At 54.3% G+C, this 27120-nt stretch overlaps 1 protein-coding gene across 5 annotated transcripts in view; it reads right to left on the reverse strand.

The window, feature by feature from the left end:
• Positions 1-174: 174 nt before the first annotated feature.
• Positions 175-27120, reverse strand: part of LOC141776329 (dynein axonemal heavy chain 17-like) — a 26991-nt gene continuing 45 nt past the window's right edge. Inside the window, exons 1-14 of one of the 5 annotated variants that reach the window (XM_074649801.1) lie at positions 27046-27120; positions 23922-24007; positions 23660-23785; positions 18845-18997; positions 14708-14797; positions 14235-14402; positions 13273-13389; positions 12477-12727; positions 9412-9604; positions 9140-9286; positions 4143-4248; positions 2613-2699; positions 476-514; positions 175-295 (exon numbers count right to left, since the gene is read on the reverse strand). The exon at positions 27046-27120 is cut by the window's right edge and continues 45 nt beyond it. In XM_074649801.1, coding sequence (XP_074505902.1) covers positions 501-514; positions 2613-2699; positions 4143-4248; positions 9140-9286; positions 9412-9604; positions 12477-12727; positions 13273-13389; positions 14235-14402; positions 14708-14797; positions 18845-18997; positions 23660-23785; positions 23922-24007; positions 27046-27120 — 1613 coding nt within the window. In that variant the 3' untranslated portion in view covers positions 175-295; positions 476-500. Of the gene's footprint in view, positions 515-2612; positions 2700-4142; positions 4317-9139; positions 9287-9411; positions 9605-12476; positions 12728-13272; positions 13390-14234; positions 14403-14707; positions 14798-18844; positions 18998-23659; positions 23786-23921; positions 24008-27045 lie in introns of those variants that run through there. The other 4 variants (XM_074649802.1, XM_074649799.1, XM_074649803.1 and 1 more) reach the window with 4 other exon arrangements.

Below are 27120 nucleotides of genomic sequence, written 5' to 3' on the forward strand. Positions count from 1 at the left end.
TCTCTGAAGAATTATTATTTATTATTATTATTATTATTCAGTCTGTTAACTCCTCACACATCACATCAAAACACAGAGGTTGAACATCTGGAATCACACTCCATTTAAAATATATATACACACTTTATAATCAATAATGAACTTTAAAATCAACACATCTGAACAACGTTCTGATCCAGGTGTTAATGTTCCAGGTGTTATTGTCCAGGTGTTAATGATCCAGGTGTTAATGTCCAGGTGTTTATGATCCATCCAGATGTTAATGTCCAGGTGTTTATGATCCAGGTGTTAATGATCCATCCAGGTGTTAATGTCCAGGTGTTAATGATCCAGGTGTTTATGATCCAGGTGTTAATGATCCAGGTGTTTATGATCCAGATGTTAATGTCCAGGTGTTTATGATCCAGGTGTTAATGTCCAGGTGTTAATGATCCAGGTGTTTATGATCCAGGTGTTAATGTCCAGGTGTTAAAGTTCCAGGTGTGTCGGCCGTTTCCTCTTCAGGTCATCAACACTGAAACACAGAAGCATGAAGAACATCATCCAGAACAACAAAAACATCAATAAGTCAAACTGAATCAGAACTAGAGACCAGGACCACACTGAACCAGAACTAGAGACCAGGACCACACTGAACCAGAACTAGAGACCAGGACCACACTGAACCAGAACTAGAGACCAGGACCACACTGAACCAGAACTAGAGACCAGGACCACACTGAACCAGAACTAGAGACCAGGACCACACTGAACCAGAACTAGAGACCAGGACCACACTGAACCAGAACTAGAGACCAGGACCACACTGAACCAGAACTAGAGACCAGGACCACACTGAACCAGAACTAGAGACCAGGACCACACTGAACCAGAACTAGAGACCAGGACCACACTGAATCAGAACTAGAGACCAGGACCACACTGAACCAGAACTAGAGACCAGGACCACACTGAACCAGAACTAGAGACCAGGACAACACTGAACCAGAACTAAAGACCAGGACCACACTGAACCAGAACTAGAGACCAGGACCACACTGAACCAGAACTAGAGACCAGGACCACACTGAACCAGAACTAGAGACCAGGACCACACTGAACCAGAACTAGAGACCAGGACCACACTGAACCAGAACTAGAGACCAGGACCACACTGAACCAGAACTAGAGACCAGGACCACACTGAACCAGAACTAGAGACCAGGACCACACTGAACCAGAACTAGAGACCAGGACCACACTGAACCAGAACTAGAGACCAGGACAACACTGAACCAGAACTAAAGACCAGGACCACACTGAACCAGAACTAGAGACCAGGACCACACTGAACCAGAACTAGAGACCAGGACCACACTGAACCAGAACTAAAGACCAGGACCACACTGAACCAGGACCACACTGAAACAGAACTAGAGACCAGGACCACACTGAACCAGAACTAGAGACCAGGACCACACTGAACCAGAACTAGAGACCAGGACCACACTGAACCAGAACTAAAGACCAGGACCACACTGAACCAGAACTAGAGACCAGGACCACACTGAACCAGAACTAGAGACCAGGACCACACTGAACCAGAACTAGAGACCAGGACCACACTGAACCAGAACTAGAGACCAGGACCACACTGAACCAGAACTAGAGACCAGGACAACACTGAACCAGAACTAAAGACCAGGACCACACTGAACCAGAACTAGAGACCAGGACCACACTGAACCAGAACTAGAGACCAGGACCACACTGAACCAGAACTAAAGACCAGGACCACACTGAACCAGGACCACACTGAAACAGAACTAGAGACCAGGACCACACTGAACCAGAACTAGAGACCAGGACCACACTGAACCAGAACTAGAGACCAGGACCACACTGAACCAGAACTAAAGACCAGGACCACACTGAACCAGGACCACACTGAACCAGAACTAGAGACCAGGACCACACTGAACCAGAACTAGAGACCAGGACCACACTGAACCAGAACTAGAGACCAGGACAACACTGAACCAGAACTAAAGACCAGGACCACACTGAACCAGAACTAGAGACCAGGACCACACTGAACCAGAACTAGAGACCAGGACCACACTGAACCAGAACTAGAGACCAGGACCACACTGAACCAGAACTAAAGACCAGGACCACACTGAACCAGGACCACACTGAAACAGAACTAGAGACCAGGTTCAGGTATGTAGACTGATCCGTATTGAGGAGCTAACGCTCATGAGGACCTTTAGCTGCACGCCGTTAGCAGTAAGTGCTGATTGGCGTGTGAGTCATCAGGCTCGTTGGAGATGAACTGCGTCTCCGGATCCGGCGGTAGCAGCAGGGGGCGGAGACTAAAAGCTGCGGTAAGGTCGGACAAGAAATCGAACTGGCATGTATTGCGAGGCGATTGCCGGTGATGGATTCTGCGCCGGCCTGGCTCATCTCCAACGAGTCTAGTCCCACTACGACGAGAGCAGATGAAGCGGTGGAGCTGGACGTATTCTCGTTATGGACATTAGAACGGTCCTCACAGCGGGAGTCCATGACGGAGCGTCCTTGGAACTGAGCCGTTGAAGGATCGTTCCCCGACCCCGAGAGGAGAGACTGACCTGTGTGAGGTGTGTCACGGCGACGGCGTCGCTCACTATGGAAGATCAACACTCTCTCTCTCTTCTGCGCCACCAGCTGCTGAACACCTGGACAGGAACACAGAACCAGATCATCAATAAGACCTGATCGGGTCATGATCAGACATCATGATGCATTCAAGCTCTACTCAGTAAAATTAGTACTGGCTGATGTGTCGTGTGACGTGTTCTATGACGTGTTCTGTGACGTGTTCTGTGACGTGTCCTGTGACGTGTCCTATGACGTGTTCTATGACGTGTTCTATGACATGTCATATGACGTGTCGTGTGACTCGTCCTGTGACGTGTCCTGTGACGTGACGTGTGACGTGTCGTGTGACGTGTCCTGTGACGTGTCCTGTGACGTGTCCTGTGACGTGTCGCGTGGCGTGTGACGTGTCGTGTGACTTGTCGTGTGACGTGTCGTGTGACGTGTCCTGTGACTTGTCGTGTGACGTGTCCTGTGACTTGTCGTGTGACGTGTCCTGTGACTTGTCATGTGACGTGTCGTGTGACGTGTCCTGTGGCGTGTCGTGTGACGTGTCCTGTGACTTGTCATGTGACGTGTCCTGTGACTTGTCATGTGACGTGTCGTGTGACGTGTCCTGTGGCGTGTCGTGTGACGTGTCCTGTGACTTGTCGTGTGACGTGTCCTATAACGTTTCGTGTGACGTGTTCTATAACGTTTCGTGTGACGTGTTCTATGACGTGTCCTGTGGCGTGACGTGTGACGTGTGATGTGACATGTCGTGTGACGTGACGTGTGACGTGTCCTGTGACTTGTCATGTGACGTGTCCTGTGACTTGTCATGTGACGTGTCGTGTGACGTGTCCTGTGGCGTGTCGTGTGACGTGTCCTGTGACTTGTCATGTGACGTGTCCTGTGACTTGTCATGTGACGTGTCGTGTGACGTGTCCTGTGGCGTGTCGTGTGACGTGTCCTGTGACTTGTCGTGTGACGTGTCCTATAACGTTTCGTGTGACGTGTTCTATAACGTTTCGTGTGACGTGTTCTATGACGTGTCCTGTGGCGTGACGTGTGACGTGTGATGTGACATGTCGTGTGACGTGACGTGTGACGTGTCCTGTGACTTGTCATGTGACGTGTCCTGTGACTTGTCATGTGACGTGTCGTGTGACGTGTCCTGTGGCGTGTCGTGTGACGTGTCCTGTGACTTGTCGTGTGACGTGTCCTATAACGTTTCGTGTGACGTGTTCTATGACGTGTCCTGTGGCGTGTCGTGTGACGTGTCCTGTGACTTGTCGTGTGACGTGTCCTGTGACTTGTCGTGTGACGTGTCCTATAACGTTTCGTGTGACGTGTTCTATGACGTGTCCTGTGGCGTGTCGTGTGACGTGTCCTGTGACTTGTCGTGTGACGTGTCCTGTGACTTGTCGTGTGACGTGTCCTATAACGTTTCGTGTGACGTGTTCTATGACGTGTCCTGTGGCGTGTCGTGTGACGTGTGATGTGACATGTCGTGTGACGTGACGTGTCATATGACGTGTGACCTTCAGAGCTCCAAGTGTTCCTCTGCAGTTCTGACAGAGTCTGGTTCAGGTCCTGCAGCTGGTCCTGGATCAGAGGAAGCTCCACCGGCAGGATGTCACTCACCACCTGGAGGAGAACCACAGTCTGTCACCTGACCTCCACCTGACCTCCACATGACCTTGACCTCCCCCTGGCTGTGAGGGAGTGAGGGTGTGAGGGAGTGAGAGAGTGAGAGAGTGAGGGAGTGTGAGAGTTAGGGAGTAAGAGAGTGAGGGACTGAGGGAGTGAGAGGGAGAGAGTGAGAGAGTGAGGGAGTGTGAGAGTTAGGGAGTAAGAGAGTGAGGGACTGAGAGAGTGAGGGAGTGAAAGAGTGAGAGAGACTGAGGGAGTGAGGGTGTGAGAGGGAGAGAGTGAGAGAGTGAGGGAGTGAAAGAGTGAGAGAGTGTGAGAGAGTGAGGGAGTGAGGGTGTGAGGGAGTGAGGGTGTGAGAGGGAGAGAGTGAGGGAGTGAGGAGTGTGAGGGTGTGAGAGAATGAGGGAGGGAGTGAGAGAGTGAGGGAGTGTGAGGGTGTGAGAGAATGAGGGAGGGTGTGAGAGGGAGGGAGGGAGAGAGTGAGAGAGTGAGGGACTGAGAGAGTGAGGGAGTGAGAGTGAGGGACTGAGGGAGTGAGAGAGTGAGGGAGTGTGCGAGTTAGGGAGTAAGAGAGTGAGGGAGTGAGAGAGTGAGAGTGAGGGAGTGAGAGAGTGAGGAAGTGAGGGAGTGTGCGAGTTAGGGAGTAAGAGAGTGAGGGAGTGAGAGAGTGAGAGAGTGAGGGAGTGTGCAAGTTAGGGAGTAAGAGAGTGAGGGAGTGAGAGAGTGTGAGAGACTGAGGGAGTGAGGGTGTGAGAGGGAGTGAGTGAGGGAGTGTGAGAGTTAGGGAGTAAGAGAGTGAGGGAGTAAGAGAGTGAGGGTGTGAGAGAATGAGGGAGGGAGGGAGAGAGTGAGGGAGTGTGAGGGTGTGAGGGAGTGAGAGAATGAGGGAGGGAGGGAGTGAGGGAGGGAGAGTGTGAGATAGTGAGAGAGTGAGAGAGTGAGGGAGTGAGATAGTGAGAGAGTGAGGGAGTGAGAGAGTGAGGGACTGGGAGTGAGAGAGTGAGATAGTGAGAGAGTGAGGGAGTGAGAGAGTGAGAGAGTGAGAGAGTGAGTGAGAGAGTGAGAGAGAGGGAGTGAGAGAATGAGGGAGTGAGAGACTGAGGGAGTGAGGAGTGTGAGAGTGAGGGTGTGAGGGAGTGTGCGAGTTAGGGAGTAAGAGAGTGAGGGAGTGAGAGAGTGAGAGTGAGGGAGTGAGAGAGTGAGAGTGAGAGAGTGAGGAAGTGAGGGAGTGTGCGAGTTAGGGAGTAAGAGAGTGAGGGAGTGAGAGAGTGAGAGAGTGAGGGAGTGTGCGAGTTAGGGAGTAAGAGAGTGAGGGAGTGAGAGAGTGAGAGAGTGAGGGAGTGTGCAAGTTAGGGAGTAAGAGAGTGAGGGAGTGAGAGAGTGTGAGAGACTGAGGGAGTGAGGGTGTGAGAGGGAGTGAGTGAGGGAGTGTGAGAGTTAGGGAGTAAGAGAGTGAGGGAGTAAGAGAGTGAGGGTGTGAGAGAATGAGGGAGGGAGGGAGAGAGTGAGGGAGTGTGAGGGTGTGAGGGAGTGAGAGAATGAGGGAGGGAGTGAGGGAGGGAGAGTGTGAGATAGTGAGAGAGTGAGAGAGTGAGGGAGTGAGATAGTGAGAGAGTGAGGGAGTGAGAGAGTGAGGGACTGGGAGTGAGAGAGTGAGATAGTGAGAGAGTGAGGGAGTGAGAGAGTGAGAGAGTGAGAGAGTGAGAGAGTGAGTGAGAGAGTGAGAGAGAGGGAGTGAGAGAATGAGGGAGTGAGAGACTGAGGGAGTGAGGAGTGTGAGAGTGAGGGTGTGAGGGAGTGTGCGAGTTAGGGAGTAAGAGAGTGAGGGAGTGAGAGAGTGAGAGTGAGGGAGTGAGAGAGTGAGAGTGAGGGAGTGAGAGAGTGAGGAAGTGAGGGAGTGTGCGAGTTAGGGAGTAAGAGAGTGAGGGAGTGAGAGAGTGAGAGAGACTGAGGGAGTGAGGGTGTGAGAGGGAGGGAGTGAGAGAGTGAGGGAGTGAGAGTTAGGGAGTAAGAGAGTGAGGGAGTAAGAGAGTGAGGGTGTGAGAGAATGAGGGAGGGAGGGAGAGAGTGAGGGAGGGAATGAGGGAGGGAGGGAGGGAGAGTGTGAGGGAGTGTGCGAGTTAGGGAGTAAGAGAGTGAGGGAGTGAGAGAGTGTGAGAGACTGAGGGAGTGAGGGTGTGAGAGGGAGGGAGTGAGAGAGTGAGGGAGTGAGAGTTAGGGAGTAAGAGAGTGAGGGAGTAAGAGAGTGAGGGTGTGAGAGAATGAGGGAGGGAGGGAGAGAGTGAGGGAGGGAATGAGGGAGGGAGGGAGGGAGAGTGTGAGATAGTGAGAGAGTGAGAGAGTGAGAGAGTGAGGGAGTGAGATAGTGAGAGAGTGAGGGAGTGAGAGAGTGAGGGACTGGGAGTGAGAGAGTGAGATAGTGAGAGAGTGAGGGAGTGAGAGAGTGAGAGAGTGAGGGAGTGAGAGAGTGAGAGAGTGAGAGAGAGGGAGTGAGAGAATGAGGGAGTGAGAGACTGAGGGAGTGAGGAGTGTGAGAGTGAGGGTGTGAGGGAGTGAGAGACTAAGGGAGTGAGAGACTGAGGGAGTGAGAGACTGAGGGAGTGAGAGGGAGAGAGTGAGAGAGTGAGGGAGTGAGGAGTGTGAGGGTGTGAGAGAATGAGGGAGGGAGTGAGAGAGTGAGGGAGTGTGAGGGTGTGAGAGAATGAGGGAGGGTGTGAGAGAGGGAGGGAGGGAGGGAGAGAGTGATAGTGAGAGAGTGAGAGAGTGAGGGACTGAGAGAGTGAGGGAGTGAGAGTGAGGGACTGAGGGAGTGAGAGAGTGAGGGAGTGAGGAAGTGAGGGAGTGTGCGAGTTAGGGAGTAAGAGAGTGAGGGAGTGAGAGAGTGAGAGTGAGGGAGTGAGAGAGTGAGGAAGTGAGGGAGTGTGCGAGTTAGGGAGTAAGAGAGTGAGGGAGTGAGAGAGACTGAGGGAGTGAGGGTGTGAGAGGGAGGGAGTGAGAGAGTGAGGGAGTGTGAGAGTTAGGGAGTAAGAGAGTGAGGGAGTGAGAGAGTGTGAGAGACTGAGGGAGTGAGGGTGTGAGAGGGAGGGAGTGAGAGAGTGAGGGAGTGTGAGAGTTAGGGAGTAAGAGAGTGAGGGAGTAAGAGAGTGAGGGTGTGAGAGAATGAGGGAGGGAGAGGGTGTGAGGGAGTGAGAGAATGAGGGAGGGAGTGAGAGGGAGGGAGGGATGGATGGAGGGAGGGAGGGAGAGTGTGAGATAGTGAGATAGTGAGAGAGTGAGAGAGTGAGGGAGTGAGATAGTGAGAGAGTGAGGGACTGAGAGAGTGAGGGAGTGAGAGAGTGAGGGAGTGAGGGTGTGAGAGAATGAGGGAGGGAGGGAGAGAGTGAGGGAGTGTGAGGGTGTGAGGGAGTGAGGGTGTGAGGGTGTGAGAGAATGAGGGAGTGAGGGAGGGAGGGAGGGAGAGTGTGAGATAGTGAGAGAGTGAGAGAGTGAGAGAGTGAGAGAGTGAGGGAGTGAGATAGTGAGAGAGTGAGGGAGTGAGAGAGTGAGGGACTGGGAGTGAGAGAGTGAGATAGTGAGAGAGTGAGATAGTGAGAGTGAGGGAGTGAGAGAGTGAGAGAGTGAGGGAGTGAGAGAGTGAGAGAGAGGGAGTGAGAGAATGAGGGAGTGAGAGACTGAGGGAGTGAGGAGTGTGAGAGTGAGGGTGTGAGGGAGTGAGAGACTGAGGGAGTGAGAGACTGAGGGAGTGAGAGGGAGAGAGTGAGAGAGTGAGGGAGTGAGGAGTGTGAGGGTGTGAGAGAATGAGGGAGGGAGTGAGAGAGTGAGGGAGTGTGAGGGTGTGAGAGAATGAGGGAGGGTGTGAGAGAGGGAGGGAGGGAGGGAGAGAGTGATAGTGAGAGAGTGAGAGAGTGAGGGACTGAGAGAGTGAGGGAGTGAGAGTGAGGGACTGAGGGAGTGAGAGAGTGAGGGAGTGAGGAAGTGAGGGAGTGTGCGAGTTAGGGAGTAAGAGAGTGAGGGAGTGAGAGAGTGAGAGTGAGGGAGTGAGAGAGTGAGGAAGTGAGGGAGTGTGCGAGTTAGGGAGTAAGAGAGTGAGGGAGTGAGAGAGTGTGAGAGACTGAGGGAGTGAGGGTGTGAGAGGGAGGGAGTGAGAGAGTGAGGGAGTGTGAGAGTTAGGGAGTAAGAGAGTGAGGGAGTAAGAGAGTGAGGGTGTGAGAGAATGAGGGAGGGAGAGAGTGAGGGAGTGTGAGGGTGTGAGGGAGTGAGAGAATGAGGGAGGGAGTGAGAGGGAGGGAGGGATGGATGGAGGGAGGGAGGGAGAGTGTGAGATAGTGAGATAGTGAGAGAGTGAGAGAGTGAGGGAGTGAGATAGTGAGAGAGTGAGGGAGTGAGAGAGTGAGGGAGTGAGAGAGTGAGGGAGTGAGGGTGTGAGAGAATGAGGGAGGGAGGGAGAGAGTGAGTGTGAGGGTGTGAGGGAGTGAGAGAATGAGGGAGGGAGTGAGAGAGGGAGGGAGGGATGGATGGAGGGAGGGAGAGTGTGAGATAGTGAGAAAGTGAGGGAGTGAGATAGTGAGAGAGTGAGAGAGTGAGGGAGTGAGAGAGTGAGGGAGTGAGAGAGTGAGGGAGTGAGATAGTGAGATAGTGAGAGAGTGAGGGAGTGAGATAGTGAGATAGTGAGAGAGTGAGGGAGTGAGGGAGTTAGAGTGTCATGGAGGGAGATAGTGAGGGAGTGAGAGAGAGAGAGTGAGGGAGTGAGGGAGTGAGGGAGTGAGGGAGTGAGGGAGTGAGGGAGTGAGAGAGTGAGAGAGTGAGGGAGTGAGGGAGTGAGGGAGTGAGAGAGTGAGGGAGTGAGAGAGTGAGAGAGTGAGGGAGTGAGAGAGTGAGAGAGTACCTGGTTGTAACAGGAGACCATGTGACTCAGGCTCAGGTAGCTCTGTGTGATGTCATCTCTGCAGGTGAAGAGTCGAGCAGCGTGGGGGCGGAGCTTCAAATCTGTCTCCCTGCTGGCGTACCTGAGTTCCCTGAGCACCGCCTCCAGCTGTGCACATACACACACACACACACACACACACACACACACACACACACACACACACACACACAGTTAGACCAGGCAGACCAGTTTAACCAGTTTAACCAGTTAGACCAGTTAGACTGACTGACCTTGTGGCTGTAGGGAACTCCCAGCATGCCTTGCTGGTTGTGATGTATCAGAGGTTGGTCCAGGATGAACTGACAGTCTGAGTCCAGCTGAGAGATCCAGTCTGACCTCAGTCCGGTTCTGAAGTCCTGCAGGAGGTCCACGATCTGCTGGAACCTCTGGACCACCAGCTGGGACTCACCTGAGTCCAGGTACCTGAACACAACACAGAGACTGAGTCCAGGTACCTGAACACAACACAGAGACTCAGTCCAGGTACCTGAACACAACACAGAGACTCAGTCCAGGTACCTGAACACAACACAGAGACTGAGTCCAGGTACCTGAACACAACACAGAGACTCAGTCCAGGTACCTGAACACAACACAGAGACTCAGTCCAGGTACCTGAACACAACACAGAGACTGAGTCCAGGTACCTGAACACAACACAGAGACTGAGTCCAGGTACCTGAACACAACACAGAGACTGAGTCCAGGTACCTGAACACAACACAGAGACTCAGTCCAGGTACCTGAACACAACACAGAGACTGAGTCCAGGTACCTGAACACAACACAGAGACTGAGTCCAGGTACCTGAACACAACACAGAGACTCAGTCCAGGTACCTGAACACAACACAGAGCACAGGGTCTAGGGTGTGAACAGGGTCTGAGGTGTGAACAGGGTCTGGGGTGTGAACAGGTGTGAACAGGGTCTGAGGTGTGAACAGGGTCTGGGGTGTGAACAGGGTCTGAGGTGTGAACAGGGTCTGAGGTGTGAACAGGGTCTGGGGTGTGAACAGGGTCTGAGGTGTGAACAGGGTCTGAGGTGTGAACAGGGTCTGAGGTGTGATCAGGGTCTGAGGTGTGAACAGGTGTGAACAGGGTCTGAGGTGTGAACAGGGTCTGGGGTGTGAACAGGGTCTGAGGTGTGAACAGGGTCTGGGGTGTGATCAGGGTCTGAGGTGTGAACAGGTGTGAACAGGGTCTGAGGTGTGATCAGGGTCTGGGGTGTGAACAGGGTCTGAGGTGTGATCAGGGTCTGAGGTGTGAACAGGTGTGAACAGGGTCTGAGGTGTGAACAGGGTCTGGGGTGTGAACAGGGTCTGAGGTGTGAACAGGTGTGAACAGGGTCTGAGGTGTGAACAGGGTCTGAGGTGTGAACAGGGTCTGAGGTGTGAACAGGTGTGAACAGGGTCTGAGGTGTGATCAGGGTCTGAGGTGTGAACAGGTGTGAACAGGGTCTGAGGTGTGATCAGGGTCTGAGGTGTGAACAGGTGTGAACAGGGTCTGAGGTGTGATCAGGGTCTGAGGTGTGAACAGGGTCTGAGGTGTGAACAGGGTCTGGGGTGTGAACAGGGTCTGAGGTGTGAACAGGTGTGAACAGGGTCTGAGGTGTGAACAGGGTCTGGGGTGTGAACAGGGTCTGAGGTGTGAACAGGTGTGAACAGGGTCTGAGGTGTGAACAGGGTCTGAGGTGTGATCAGGGTCTGAGGTGTGAACAGGGTCTGAGGTGTGAACAGGGTCTGGGGTGTGAACAGGGTCTGAGGTGTGATCAGGGTCTGAGGTGTGATCAGGGTCTGAGGTGTGATCAGGATCTGAGGTGTGATTAGGATCTGAGGTGTGATCAGGGTCTGAGGTGTGAACAGGGTCTGGGGTGTGAACAGGGTCTGGGGTGTGAACAGGGTCTGAGGTGTGAACAGGGTCTGGGGTGTGAACAGGGTCTGGGGTGTGAACAGGGTCTGGGGTGTGAACAGGGTCTGAGGTGTGATCAGGGTCTGAGGTGTGAACAGGGTCTGAGGTGTGATTAGGATCTGAGGTGTGATTAGGATCTGAGGTGTGAACAGGGTCTGGGGTGTGAACAGGGTCTGAGGTGTGAACAGGGTCTGAGGTGTGAACAGGTGTGAACAGGGTCTGAGGTGTGAACAGGGTCTGAGGTGTGAACAGGGTCTGAGGTGTGAACAGGTGTGAACAGGGTCTGAGGTGTGATCAGGGTCTGAGGTGTGAACAGGTGTGAACAGGGTCTGAGGTGTGATCAGGGTCTGAGGTGTGAACAGGTGTGAACAGGGTCTGAGGTGTGATCAGGGTCTGAGGTGTGAACAGGGTCTGAGGTGTGAACAGGGTCTGGGGTGTGAACAGGGTCTGAGGTGTGAACAGGTGTGAACAGGGTCTGAGGTGTGAACAGGGTCTGGGGTGTGAACAGGGTCTGAGGTGTGAACAGGTGTGAACAGGGTCTGAGGTGTGAACAGGGTCTGAGGTGTGATCAGGGTCTGAGGTGTGAACAGGTGTGAACAGGGTCTGAGGTGTGAACAGGGTCTGGGGTGTGAACAGGGTCTGAGGTGTGATCAGGGTCTGAGGTGTGATCAGGGTCTGAGGTGTGATCAGGATCTGAGGTGTGATTAGGATCTGAGGTGTGATCAGGGTCTGAGGTGTGAACAGGGTCTGGGGTGTGAACAGGGTCTGGGGTGTGAACAGGGTCTGAGGTGTGAACAGGGTCTGGGGTGTGAACAGGGTCTGGGGTGTGAACAGGGTCTGGGGTGTGAACAGGGTCTGAGGTGTGATCAGGGTCTGAGGTGTGAACAGGGTCTGAGGTGTGATTAGGATCTGAGGTGTGATTAGGATCTGAGGTGTGAACAGGGTCTGGGGTGTGAACAGGGTCTGAGGTGTGATCAGGGTCTGAGGTGTGAACAGGGTCTGAGGTGTGATTAGGATCTGAGGTGTGATTAGGATCTGAGGTGTGAACAGGGTCTGGGGTGTGAACAGGGTCTGAGGTGTGATCAGGGTCTGAGGTGTGAACAGGGTCTGAGGTGTGATTAGGATCTGAGGTGTGATCAGGGTCTGGGGTGTGAACAGGGTCTGGGGTGTGATCAGGGTCTGAGGTGTGATCAGGGTCTGAGGTGTGATCAGGATCTGAGGTGTGATTAGGATCTGAGGTGTGATCAGGGTCTGAGGTGTGAACAGGGTCTGAGGTGTGATCAGGGTCTGAGGTGTGAACAGGGTCTGAGGTGTGATTAGGATCTGAGGTGTGATCAGGGTCTGAGGTGTGAACAGGGTCTGAGGTGTGAACAGGGTCTGGGTCTTACAGGTGCTGGACGGTGGTGTAGTTCTTCAGAGGGTCTTCAGCTCTGTGTTGGATCTGCCGGGTCCAGCAGAGTCCGGCGGCTGCAGACGGACTGAACCGGCTGAAGGTCTCTGATCTGTCTCTCTGGATGTGGAACAGGAACTCGGTCTGATCCAGCTCCACCAGGACCATCTCCACCAGACGGCTCAGGTGAGGACGCAGCCGGTCCTGGATCAGAGGCCGGTCCAGGATGAACCCGAACATGTTCACCAGCTGAAACAGAGCAGAACCCCGAGACCAGATCAGTACCGTACGGTGTTAGAGGTAGAGACCGGATCAGTACCGTACGGTGTTAGAGGTAGAGACCGGATCAGTACCGTACGGTGTTAGAGGTAGAGACCGGATCAGTACCGTACGGTGTTAGAGGTAGAGACCGGATCAGTACCGTACGGTGTTACGGTGTTAGAGGTAGAGACCGGATCAGTACCGTACGGTGTTACGGTGTTAGAGGTAGAGACCGGATCAGTACCGTACGGTGTTACGGTGTTAGAGGTAGAGACCGGATCAGTACCGTACGGTGTTACGGTGTTAGAGGTAGAGACCGGATCAGTACCGTACGGTGTTACGGTGTTAGAGGTAGAGACCGGATCAGTACCGTACGGTGTTACGGTGTTAGAGGTAGAGACCGGATCAGTACCGTACGGTGTTACGGTGTTAGAGGTAGAGACCGGATCAGTACCGTACGGTGTTACGGTGTTAGAGGTAGAGACCGGATCAGTACCGTACGGTGTTACGGTGTTAGAGGTAGAGACCGGTACCTTCGCTGCAGAGGACGAGACGCAGCAGTCCTCAAACGCTCTACTGAGGACAGACACAAGACGTCTCTCCAGGTCCAACATTTGGACCTCAAACTGATCCAGGTGCAGCTGGAAGCTCTGAGAGGAAGAGGAGGAAGAGGAGGAGGAGGAAGAGGAAGAGGAGGAAGAGGAGGAGGAAGAGGAGGAAGAGGAGGAGGAGGAAGAGGAGGAGGAAGAGGAGGAAGAGGAGGAGGAGGAAGAGGAGGAAGAGGAGGAGGAGGAAGAGGAGGAGGAAGAGGAGGAGGAGGAAGAGGAGGAAGAGGAAGAGGAAGTGGAAAAGGAGGAGGAAGAGGAGGAAGAGGAGGAGGAAGAGGAGGAAGAGGAGGAGGAGGAAGAGGAGGAAGAGGAGGAGGAGGAGGAAGAGGAAGAGGAAGAGGAGGAGGAGGAGGAAGAGGAGGAGGAAGTGGAAGAGGAAGTGGAAAAGGAGGAGGAAGAGGAGGAGGAAGAGGAAGAGGAGGAGGAAGTGGAAGAGGAAGTGGAAAAGGAGGAGGAAGAGGAGGAGGAAGAGGAGGAGGAAGAGGAGGAGGAGGAGGAAGTGGAAGAGGAAGTGGAAAAGGAGGAGGAAGTGGAAGAGGAAGAGGAAGAGGAGGAGGAAGAGGAGGAGGAAGTGGAAGAGGAAGTGGAAAAGGAGGAGGAAGAGGAGGAGGAAGAGGAAGAGGAAGTGGAAAAGGAGGAGGAAGTGGAAGAGGAAGAGGAAGAGGAGGAGGAAGTGGAAGAGGAAGTGGAAAAGGAGGAGGAAGAGGAGGAGGAAGAGGAGGAGAAGTGGAAGAGGAAGTGGAAAAGGAAGAGGAAGAGGAGGAGGAAGAGGAAGAGGAAGAGGAGGAGGAAGTGGAAGAGGAAGAGGAAGAGGAGGAGGAAGAGGAAGAGGTGTCACACACAGCTCAGAGTCAAACAGGAAGTGCCTCCCAGGTCAGCTGACTCACCTGGTCGTCGGGGTCGGTGGGGTCACAGGTCGACTCAGAGAGAACCGTCACATGACGCAGGAAGTCCTGGTACACCTCCTGAACCACTACAGTCCACATCCTGCCTCCAACACCGGACAGAACCACCAGGTCCAACTGATTCAGCTGGAGGCTCACACACAACACCTCCTGCAGGAGAGGAGGAGAGGAGTGTGTGTGTGTGTGTGTGTGTGTGTGTGTGTGTGTGTGTGAGTGTGTGTGTGTGTGTGTGTGTGTGTGTGTGTGAGTGTGTGTGTGTGTGTGTGTGTGTGTGAGTGTGTGAGTGTGTGTGTGTGTGTGTGTGTGTGTGTGTGTGAGTGTGTGTGTGTGTGTGTGTGTGTGTGTGTGTGTGTGTGAGTGTGTGTGTGTGTGTGTGTGTGTGTGTGGTGTGTGTGTGTGTGTGTGTGTGTGTGTGTGTGTGTGGTGTGTGTGTGTGTGTGTGTGTGTGTGTGTACCTGGATCCTCTTCAGGTGTAACAGGAAGTTGTCCATTTGGAAGAAGACCAGGTGTGAAGGAAAGTCCCAGCTGGGTGTGTCGCTGTCCTGCTGCAGAGACACACAACAAGAGAACAGTTAGAGTCCAGACCGGTCCAGACCACGCCTCCAGGAAGAGCCCCGGTCCAGACTGGTCCAGACCACGTCTCCAGGAAGAGCACCGGTCCAGACCACGTCTCCAGGAAGAGCATCGGTCCAGACCGGTCCAGACCACGCCTCCAGGAAGAGCCCCGGTCCAGACTGGTCCAGACCACGTCTCCAGGAAGAGCATCGGTCCAGACTGGTCCAGACCACGTCTCCAGGAAGAGCACCGGTCCAGACTGGTCCAGACCACGTCTCCAGGAAGAGCATCGGTCCAGACTGGTCCAGACCACGCCTCCAGGAAGAGCCCCGGTCCAGACTGGTCCAGACCACGTCTCCAGGAAGAGCACCGGTCCAGACCACGTCTCCAGGAAGAGCATCGGTCCAGACCGGTCCAGACCACGCCTCCAGGAAGAGCCCCGGTCCAGACTGGTCCAGACCACGTCTCCAGGAAGAGCATCGGTCCAGACTGGTCCAGACCACGTCTCCAGGAAGAGCATCGGTCCAGACTGGTCCAGACCACGCCTCCAGGAAGAGCCCCGGTCCAGACTGGTCCAGACCACGTCTCCAGGAAGAGCACCGGTCCAGACTGGTCCAGACCACGTCTCCAGGAAGAGCATCGGTCCAGACTGGTCCAGACCACGTCTCCAGGAAGAGCACCGGTCCAGACTGGTCCAGACCACGTCTCCAGGAAGAGCACCGGTCCAGACCGGTCCAGACCACGCCTCCAGGAAGAGCCCCGGTCCAGACTGGTCCAGACCACGTCTCCAGGAAGAGCACCGGTCCAGACCGGTCCAGACCACGTCTCCAGGAAGAGCACCGGTCCAGACTGGTCCAGACCACGTCTCCAGGAAGAGCACCGGTCCAGACCGGTCCAGACCACGTCTCCAGGAAGAGCCCCGGTCCAGACTGGTCCAGACCACGTCTCCAGGAAGAGCATCGGTCCAGACCGGTCCAGACCGGTCCAGACCACGTCTCCAGGAAGAGCATCGGTCCAGACCGGTCCAGACCACGTCTCCAGGAAGAGCACCGGTCCAGACCGGTCCAGACCACGTCTCCAGGAAGAGCATCGGTCCAGACTGGTCCAGACCACGTCTCCAGGAAGAGCATCGGTCCAGACTGGTCCAGACCACGTCTCCAGGAAGAGCATCGGTCCAGACCGGTCCAGACCACGTCTCCAGGAAGAGCATCGGTCCAGACCACGTCTCCAGGAAGAGCATCAGTCCAGACCGGTCCAGACCACACCTCCAGGAAGAACATCGGTCCAGACCACGTCTCCAGGAAGAACATCGGTCCAGACCACGTCTCCAGGAAGAGCACCGGTCCAGATTGGTCCAGACCACGCCTCCAGGAAGAGCACCGGTCCAGATTGGTCCAGACCACGCCTCCAGGAAGAGCATCAGTCCAGACCGGTCCAGACCACGTCTCCAGGAAGAGCACCGGTCCAGATTGGTCCAGACCACGCCTCCAGGAAGAGCATCAGTCCAGACCGGTCCGGACTACGTCTCCAGGAAGAGCACCGGTCCAGACTGGTCCAGACCACGTCTCCAGGAAGAGCATCAGTCCAGACCGGTCCAGACCACGCCTCCAGGAAGAGCCCCGGTCCAGACTGGTCCAGACCACGTCTCCAGGAAGAGCACCGGTCCAGACCGGTCCCGACCACGTCTCCAGGAAGAGCCCCGGTCCAGACTGGTCCAGACCACGTCTCCAGGAAGAGCATCGGTCCAGACCGGTCCAGACCACGTCTCCAGGAAGAGCATCGGTCCAGACCGGTCCAGACCACGTCTCCAGGAAGAGCACCGGTCCAGACCGGTCCAGACCACGTCTCCAGGAAGAGCATCGGTCCAGACCGGTCCAGACCACGTCTCCAGGAAGAGCATCGGTCCAGACTGGTCCAGACCACGTCTCCAGGAAGAGCATCAGTCCAGACCGGTCCAGACCACGCCTCCAGGAAGAGCCCCGGTCCAGATTGGTCCAGACCACGCCTCCAGGAAGAGCATCAGTCCAGACCGGTCCAGACCACGTCTCCAGGAAGAGCACCGGTCCAGATTGGTCCAGACCACGCCTCCAGGAAGAGCATCAGTCCAGACCGGTCCAGACTACGTCTCCAGGAAGAGCACCGGTCCAGACTGGTCCAGACCACGTCTCCAGGAAGAGCATCAGTCCAGACCGGTCCAGACCACGCCTCCAGGAAGAGCCCCGGTCCAGACTGGTCCAGACCACGTCTCCAGGAAGAGCACCGGTCCAGACCGGTCCCGACCACGTCTCCAGGAAGAGCACCGGTCCAGACCACGCCTCCAGGAAGAGCCCCGGTCCAGACTGGTCCAGACCACGTCTCCAGGAAGAGCACCGGTCCAGACCGGTCCAGACCACGTCTCCAGGAAGAGCATCGGTCCAGACCGGTCCAGACCACGTCTCCAGGAAGAGCATCGGTCCAGACTGGTCCAGACCACGTCTCCAGGAAGAGCATCGGTCCAGACCGGTCCAGACCACGTCTCCAGGAAGAACATCGGTCCAGACCACGTCTCCAGGAAGAGCATCAGTCCAGACCGGTCCAGACCACGTCTCCAGGAAGAGCACCGGTCCAGATTGGTCCAGACCACGCCTCCAGGAAGAGCATCAGTCCAGACCGGTCCAGACTACGTCTCCAGGAAGAGCACCGGTCCAGACTGGTCCAGACCACGTCTCCAGGAAGAGCATCAGTCCAGACCGGTCCAGACCACGCCTCCAGGAAGAGCCCCGGTCCAGATTGGTCCAGACCACGCCTCCAGGAAGAGCATCAGTCCAGACCGGTCCAGACCACGTCTCCAGGAAGAGCACCGGTCCAGATTGGTCCAGACCACGCCTCCAGGAAGAGCATCAGTCCAGACCGGTCCAGACTACGTCTCCAGGAAGAGCACCGGTCCAGACTGGTCCAGACCACGTCTCCAGGAAGAGCATCAGTCCAGACCGGTCCAGACCACGCCTCCAGGAAGAGCCCCGGTCCAGACTGGTCCAGACCACGTCTCCAGGAAGAGCACCGGTCCAGACCGGTCCCGACCACGTCTCCAGGAAGAGCCCCGGTCCAGACCGGTCCAGACCACGTCTCCAGGAAGAGCATCGGTCCAGACCGGTCCAGACCACGTCTCCAGGAAGAGCATCGGTCCAGACCGGTCCAGACCACGTCTCCAGGAAGAGCACCGGTCCAGACCGGTCCAGACCACGTCTCCAGGAAGAGCATCGGTCCAGACCGGTCCAGACCACGTCTCCAGGAAGAGCATCGGTCCAGACTGGTCCAGACCACGCCTCCAGGAAGAGCATCGGTCCAGACCGGTCCAGACCACGTCTCCAGGAAGAGCATCGGTCCAGACCGGTCCAGACCACGTCTCCAGGAAGAGCATCGGTCCAGACCACGTCTCCAGGAAGAGCATCAGTCCAGACCGGTCCAGACCACACCTCCAGGAAGAACATCGGTCCAGACCACGTCTCCAGGAAGAACATCGGTCCAGACCACGTCTCCAGGAAGAGCACCGGTCCAGATTGGTCCAGACCACGCCTCCAGGAAGAGCATCAGTCCAGACCGGTCCAGACCACGCCTCCAGGAAGAGCCCCGGTCCAGACTGGTCCAGACTACGTCTCCAGGAAGAGCACCGGTCCAGACTGGTCCAGACCACGTCTCCAGGAAGAGCATCAGTCCAGACCGGTCCAGACCACGCCTCCAGGAAGAGCCCCGGTCCAGACTGGTCCAGACCACGTCTCCAGGAAGAGCACCGGTCCAGACCGGTCCAGACCACGTCTCCAGGAAGAGCATCGGTCCAGACTGGTCCAGACCACGTCTCCAGGAAGAGCATCGGTCCAGACTGGTCCAGACCACGTCTCCAGGAAGAGCATCGGTCCTCTGTTCGTGTGAGTGAGACCCAGACCGAGGCTGGACCGAGGGCCGGGAGGAGGACAGTCCTGTCACCTGACGTTCCCCCCCCCTCCCCATGCGGTCTAGAAGAGGACCAGTTGGTCAGAGTTGTCTTCATGTCTCTGTACCTGCTGCTGGTCCTCCAGCTGGGTCCTGGTCTGAGTGTAGGCCTCTTTGAGGATCTGCAGGGTCCAGATCACCAGTCTGACATCATCCAGCACTGGACCGGAGTCTGACACCAGACCACGCATCACTTCCTCCCCACGCAGGAACTTCCTGCTCTGCAGCAGCAGAAGAAGAACAAGAAGAAGAAGGAGGAGAAGAAGGAGAAGAAGAAGAAGAAGGAGAAGAAGAAGAAGAAGAAGAAGGAGAAGAAGAAGGAGAAGAAGAAGAAGAAGGAGAAGAAGGAGAAGAAGGAGAAGAAGAAGAAGAAGGAGAAGAAGAAGGAGAAGAAGAAGGAGAAGAAGGAGAAGAAGAAGGAGAAGAAGAAGGAGAAGAAGAAGGAGAAGAAGGAGAAGAAGAAGAAGAAGAAGAAGGAGAAGAAGAAGGAGAAGAAGGAGAAGAAGAAGAAGAAGGAGAAGAAGAAGGAGAAGAAGAAGAGGAGAAGAAGGAGAAGAAGAAGGAGAAGAAGGAGAAGAAGAAGAAGAAGAAGAATGAGAAGAAGAAGAAGAAGAAGGAGAAGAAGGAGAAGAAGAAGAAGAAGAAGAATGAGAAGAAGAAGAAGAAGAAGGAGAAGAAGGAGAAGAAGGAGAAGAAGGAGAAGAAGAAGGAGAAGAAGGAGAAGAAGAAGGAGAAGAAGAAGGAGAAGAAGGAGAAGAAGAAGAAGAAGAAGGAGAAGGAGAAGAAGAAGAAGACTTTGACTTTTGATGTTCTTTAATTAAACCCCGCAGTTGAAAGCAACCTAGGGGGGAAAAAGATTGAAAAAATACACACCTAAAAACAGCCCAACTCATTCACCCGTCCACACACCTTCACTCACACATCCACTCACCCAGAACCTCCCACCATCCCAACCCACTAGAATCACCCCAAAACCACAGAACCGTTCTGTTCGCCATTACACAGAACCCCAGTCCACCTAACCAACATAGAACATTACACAATTCAATACACAAAACCGTAGCAACCAGTTTCCCAGTGTGTGAACCAGCAGCTCGTACCAGTTCACATACATATAGTCAATCCCCCCCCCCCAACAGTACACACTGCCCCTTCCACCCCCCACACACTCTGAAACCCCACCATGTCATTGACCAGCATGTAGTATGCATATTCTGCTCTAAGGCGCGCAGAGACCAGCCCCCTGAACAACAGTACTGGGTCAACAGGCCCACTCCCCTTCACCTGGTTCCCCCTGAACAACATCACTGGGTCAACAGGCCCACTCCCCTTCACCTGGTCCCTCCTGAACAACATCACTGGGTCAACAGGCCCACTCCCCTTCACCTGGTTCCCCCTGAACAACATCACTGGGTCAACAGGCCCACTCCCCTTCACCTGGTTCCCCCTGAACAACATCACTGGGTCAACAGGCCCACTCCCCTTCACCTGGTTCCTCCTGAACAACATCACTGGGTCAACAGGCCCGCTCCCCTTCACCTGGTTCCCCCTGAACAACATCACTGGGTCAACAGGCCCACTCCCCTTCACCTGGTTCCCCCTGAACAACATCACTGGGTCAACAGGCCCACTCCCCTTCACCTGGTTCCTCCTGAACAACATCACTGGGTCAACAGGCCCGCTCCCCTTCACCTGGTTCCCCCTGAACAACATCACTGGGTCAACAGGCCCACTCCCCTTCACCTGGTTCCCCCTGAACAACATCACTGGGTCAACAGGCCCACTCCCCTTCACCTGGTTCCTCCTGAACAACATCACTGGGTCAACAGGCCCACTCCCCTTCACCTGGTTCCTCCTGGTCAGCCATGTGGCCAGTTTGGCCTGACCAAACAGGAAGTTTAGCAGCACACATTTCACCCTCTTTCTGAATGAGTACATTGGTCCCAGAATATACAGACCCACAGAGAAACCCTCCCCCAGCTTACCACAGAGCACCTTCACAACATCAAGCAGAGGTGCAACACGGTTACATTGAACAAACACATGTATGACAGTCTCAGGTACATCACAGAAGGGGCACCCCCCACCCACAGTTGAGTCAACCTTTGCCAGGAAGGTGTTTGTTGCCAGGGCCCCATGTATGACCCTCCACTGTAGATCTCCTGACCTCTTTTGGAGAGGAAGCTTATAGAACACTCTCCACCTGAACCCTGCCATGCTCTGCCCACCCAGAACTCCCTGCCACTGATGTTCCTTCACCTCCTGCAGAGCCCTGAGGTTCCTGATCTTCACCAGTGCAGCGTAAAGCATCTTCCCTTTCATCTCCCTAAAGATGCCCAGGCTCGGAGTGGCAAAGGTCAGCAGCTTCCCCCGTTCTTCCTGCCAGTCACCCGTCAGGGCGGCCACCTCTACCGAGGGGAAACAGGGAGGCTCCTCCTCCCCCCGCGGCTGATTGAACCAGTCCATCACTGGCCCAGACAGCGAACCCAGCACCTCTCCCCTCAGCCTCTCCAGCCGTCTCAGGGATTTCAGTCCAGTCTGTTGTGCCAGGTCAAACGGGGTCTTCCATCCCCCGGTCCCTGTCTGCCTCAGGTGGCTAAGTGTGGTAATGCCACCGGACATAATCCGGTTTCTGATGGTGGCTGTCTGCACTGATCGCAGTGGAATGAGTGGGTTGTTGAAAATCGGCTCCTCCCAAACCCATGGTGTTGGCTCCATACCTGCTCTCCGTGTGGCGTTAAAGAGCGACCACGTCTTCAACATCTCTCCGTAGTAGTCAGGCAGCTCCGCAGTGCTCAGACCGTCATGGATCATCAGGAAATACTGCCGATCCAGCCCCAAACCGCCAGCCCTCCTCAGCAAAGCCTGTGCCGGCTCCCACCAGCACACGTTGGTCCTGTACAGCAACCGTTGTGCAGCCTGAAGTCTGAAGGCAGCTGCTCTGCTCTCGAGCTCCACCAGGCCCTGCCCTCCCTCCTGTACTGGTAAATACAGGACCGCAGCCTTTAGCCAATGGTGTCCCGTCCAGAAGAAATCCACCAGCCTCCTTTGGACCTCCTGCAGAAGACCCCGAGGAGGAACCAATACAGCCAGCCGATGCCACAAGGACGAAGCTGCCAGGTTGTTCATGATGAGCACTCTCCCTCGATATGACACCTGGGAGAGCAGCCACTTCCACTTTGACAACCTTCCTTCCACCGACTGCAGCATCCCTTCCCAGTTCTTCTTGACCCAGCCCTCCGAGCCCAGGTATACTCCTAACACCTTCAGCCCTTCTCTACACCACTGCAGCTGCCCAGGCAGTGGAGGCACCATGTCCTGCCTCCAGTCCCCACATAACAAAGCCTCACTCTTAGCCCAATTAAGTCTCGCTGAGGATGCTCTCTCATAGGTCTGGAGGCTGTTCTCCAAGGCCTGTACGTCCTGCCTGTCTCTGACCAGTACTGAGATGTCATCCGCATAAGCGGAGACCATTACAGGGGTGTTAAAACCGAGCTCCACCACTCTCACCCCTTGCAACCTCTTGCGTATCATCACTAGCAGTGGTTCAATGGCCAGAGTATACAGGAGCCCCGAGAGAGGGCATCCCTGCCTTACACCTCGCCCCACCTCTACAGGCCTACTCAGCCCCCCCCCTACCTTAACTAAACATGAGGCCTCAGCATACAACACTTTAACCCCTGTAATGAACCTTTCCCCACATCCAAAAGCAGACAGTGTTTTAAACAGGTACCCATGATCCACCCTGTCAAATGCCTTCTCTTGATCGAGGGCTAACAGACCAAAGTTTACATTTGAGAGTCGAGCCAAGTCCAACATGTCGCGTAGTAGGTGGAGATTGTCTATCATTGAGCGACCTGGTACACAGTATGATTGGTCCTTGTGCACAATTGAGTCCAATAAGTTCTTGAGTCTATTGGCAAGGCTCTTAGAATAGATTTTAAAATCCGCACAGAGCAATGCCAGAGGTCTCCAGTTCCTCAAGTCGCTCAAATCCCCTTTTTTTGGCAGAAGAGCCAGAACCGCCAGACGGCAGCTCAGCGGTAGCTCCCCTGCTTCCACACATTCACAAAGTACTTCAAATAAGTCTGTTCCAAGTATTGCCCAGAACTTTTTGTAAAAATCCACCGGCAGGCCGTCGATCCCTGGGGCCCTCCCAGGGGCCTTTTGAGAGACGGCCTCACTCAGCTCTTGTAGGGTAATGGGCAAGTCCATACTAGTCTTTTGAGACTCAGAGAGTCTTGGTAGGCCCTCCAGCAAGGTTCCAGTGCACACATTGTCACAAGTTTCAGCAGAAAATAAATCCCCATAAAATTTTGCAGCTCCCTCTCGCATTTCACCCATAACCGAGGTTACCCTCCCATCAGCCAGACGCAGACAGTGCATCTGCTTATCCTCCCCATGTTTCCTCTCTAACCCGAAGAAGAACGCACTGGGGGCATCCATCTCTCTCAGCATGGAGAACCTCGACCTCACAAGAGCCCCTTTAGCCTGCTCTTGGAGATATGCCCCAAGGTCTCTACGCAGTTCAGTGAGATTTTTTTGCATTCCTGCTGTGTTGTGACTTACCAGCTCATCTTCAATCCTACTTATGCTACTTTCCAGGCCACCCAACACCCTTTTGACCTCAGCCGTGGAAAAAGCAGAGTATTGCTGGCAAAAGTGTCTGATGTGGGCCTTACCGGCATCCCACCACAAACATAATGAGACAAATTCTCCTCTCCTGGCCCTCCACCTACTCCAAAAACCCTCAAAGAAGGAGAAGAAGAAGAAGATGGAGAAGGAGAATTTGATGATGAACAGTATGTTCCAGTGTGTGTGTGTGTGTGTGTGTGTGTGTGTGTGTGTGTGTGTGCGTGCCTGTTCCAGTGTGTGTAGCGTACCGTGTGTATGAACAGGTTGCAGACCTCCTGCAGTAGAACCACTATCCTGGTGGGTTTACGGTAGAACTCAGACCTGATCCACAACAGCCTCACCTCCTCCATCACAGAGGCCATGTTCTCCCCCAGCTGCCAATCACACACACACTGATGATGTCACAGACTGATGATGTCACAGACTGATGATGTCACAGAGTCATGATGTCACAACAAACACCTGGAGGATCCTCAGCTGTGGAGGGGAAAGGTCAACCTGACAACGTACCTGCTGGTACTCCAGCTGCTCCAGCTGCTCCAGCTGCTGCTGCATAGGATTCAGATTCACAGTCACATCCTCGGCCTCCTCCAGACCTGAGAGAACCACAGAGAACCACAGAGAGGACAACAGAGGACCACAGAGAACCACAGAGAGGACAACAGAGGACCACAGAGAACCACAGAGAACCACAGAGAACCACAGAGGACCACAGAGAACCACAGAGAACCACAGAGAACCACAGAGGACCACAGAGAACCACAGAGAACCACAGAGAACCACAGAGAGGACAACAGAGGACCACAGAGAACCACAGAGAACCACAGAGAACCACAGAGGACCACAGAGAACCACAGAGAACCACAGAGAACCACAGAGAGGACAACAGAGGACCACAGAGAACCACAGAGAACCACAGAGAACCACAGAGAGGACAACAGAGGACCACAGAGAACCACAGAGAACCACAGAGAACCACAGAGGACCACAGAGAACCACAGAGAACCACAGAGGACCACAGAGAACCACAGAGAGGACAACAGAGGACCACAGAGAACCACAGAGAACCACAGAGGACCACAGAGGACCACAGAGAACCACAGAGAACCACAGAGAACCACAGAGAACCACAGAGAGGACAACAGAGGACCACAGAGAACCACAGAGGACCACAGAGAACCACAGAGAACCACAGAGGACCACAGAGAACCACAGAGAACCACAGAGAGGACAACAGAGGACCACAGAGAACCACAGAGAACCACAGAGAACCACAGAGGACCACAGAGAACCACAGAGAACCACAGAGAACCACAGAGAGAACCACAGAGAACCACAGAGAGAACCACAGAGAACCACAGAGGACCACAGAGAACCACAGTGAACCACAGAGAACCACAGTGAACCACAGAGAACCACAGAGAGAACCACAGAGAACCACAGAGAGAACCACACAGAGAACCACAGAGAACCACAGAGAGAACCACAGAGAACCACAGAGAACCACAGAGAACCACAGAGGACCACAGAGAACCACAGAGAACCACAGAGAGAACCACAGAGAACCACACGGAGAATCGCACAGAGAACCACAGAGAACCACAGAGGACCACAGAGAACCACAGAGAAAACCACAGAGAACCACACGGAGAATCACACAGAGAACCACAGAGAACCACAGAGAGAACCACAGAGAACCACAGAGAGAACCACACAGATAACCACAGAGAGGACAACAGAGAGAACCACAGAGAACCACAGAGAGAACCACAGAGAACCACAGAGAGAACCACAGAGAGGACCACAGATAACCACAGAGAGAACAACAGAGGACCACAGAGAGAATCACAGAGAGGACCACAGATAACCACAGAGAGAACCACAGAGGACCACAGAGAGAACCACAGAGAGGACCACAGATAACCACAGAGAGAACCACAGAGGACCACAGAGAACCACAGAGAACCACAGAGAGAACCACAGAGAGAATCACAGAGAACCACAGAGGACCACAGAGAACCACAGAGAGAACCACAGAGAACCACAGAGAGAACCACAGAGAGGACAACAGAGAATCACAGAGAACCACAGAGAGAACCCCAGAGAACCACAGAGAGGACAACAGAGGACCACAGAGAACCACAGAGAACCACAGAGAGGACAACAGAGGACCACAGAGAACCACAGAGAACCACAGAGAACCACAGAGGACCACAGAGAACCACAGAGAACCACAGAGAACCACAGAGGACCACAGAGAACCACAGAGAACCACAGAGAAGACAACAGAGGACCACAGAGAACCACAGAGAACCACAGAGAGGACAACAGAGGACCACAGAGAACCACAGAGAACCACAGAGAGGACAACAGAGGACCACAGAGAACCACAGAGAACCACAGAGAACCACAGAGAGGACAACAGAGGACCACAGAGAACCACAGAGAACCACAGAGGACCACAGAGAACCACAGAGAACCACAGAGAACCACAGAGGACCACAGAGAACCACAGAGAACCACAGAGAGGACAACAGAGGACCACAGAGAACCACAGAGAACCACAGAGAACCACAGAGAACCACAGAGAGGACAACAGAGGACCACAGAGAACCACAGAGAACCACAGAGAGAACCACAGAGAACCACAGAGGACCACAGAGAACCACAGTGAACCACAGAGAACCACAGAGAGAACCACAGAGAACCACAGAGAGAACCACACAGAGAACCACACAGATAACCACAGAGAGGACAACAGAGAGAACCACAGAGAACCACAGAGAGGACCACAGATAACCACAGAGAGAACCACAGAGGACCACAGAGAGAACCACAGAGAGGACCACAGATAACCACAGAGAGAACCACAGAGGACCACAGAGAACCACAGAGAACCACAGAGAGAACCACAGAGAGAATCACAGAGAACCACAGAGGACCACAGAGAACCACAGAGAGAACCACAGAGAACCACAGAGAGAACCACAGAGAGGACAACAGAGAATCACAGAGAACCACAGAGAGAACCACAGAGAACCACAGAGAACCACAGAGGACCACAGAGAACCACAGAGAGAACCACAGAGAAGCACAGAGAACCACAGAGAACCACAGAGAGAACCACAGAGAGGTCAACAGAGAACCACAGAGAACCACAGAGAGAACCACAGAGAACCACAGAGAACCACAGAGGACCACAGAGAACCACAGAGAACCACAGAGAGAACCACAGAGAACCACAGAGAGAACCACAGAGAGGACAACAGAGAATCACAGAGAGAACCACAGAGAACCACAGAGAGAACCACAGAGAGGACAACAGAGAACCACAGAGAGAACCACAGAGAACCACAGAGAGAACCACAGAGAGAACCACAGAGAACCACAGAGGACCACAGAGAACCACAGAGAACCACAGAGAGAACCACAGAGAACCACAGAGAGAACCACAGAGAGGACAACAGAGAACCACAGAGAGAACCACAGAGAGGACAACAGAGAATCACAGAGAGAACCACAGAGAACCACAGAGAGAACCACAGAGAGAACCACAGAGAGGACCACAGCTGGGTTTCAGCCAACAGCTTCTTCTAGCAGTGAGTGGACAGACTGATGAAGACATTGTCTCTACCTTCCTGGACGTCTCTGTAGATGTCTCTCAGAGTGGACAGGTAGACGCTCTCTGCTCTCTGTGCGATGGAGGCCA

This window comes from Sebastes fasciatus, chromosome 11 (genome assembly GCF_043250625.1).
Source record: "Sebastes fasciatus isolate fSebFas1 chromosome 11, fSebFas1.pri, whole genome shotgun sequence".
Lineage (NCBI taxonomy): Eukaryota > Metazoa > Chordata > Actinopteri > Perciformes > Sebastidae > Sebastes > Sebastes fasciatus.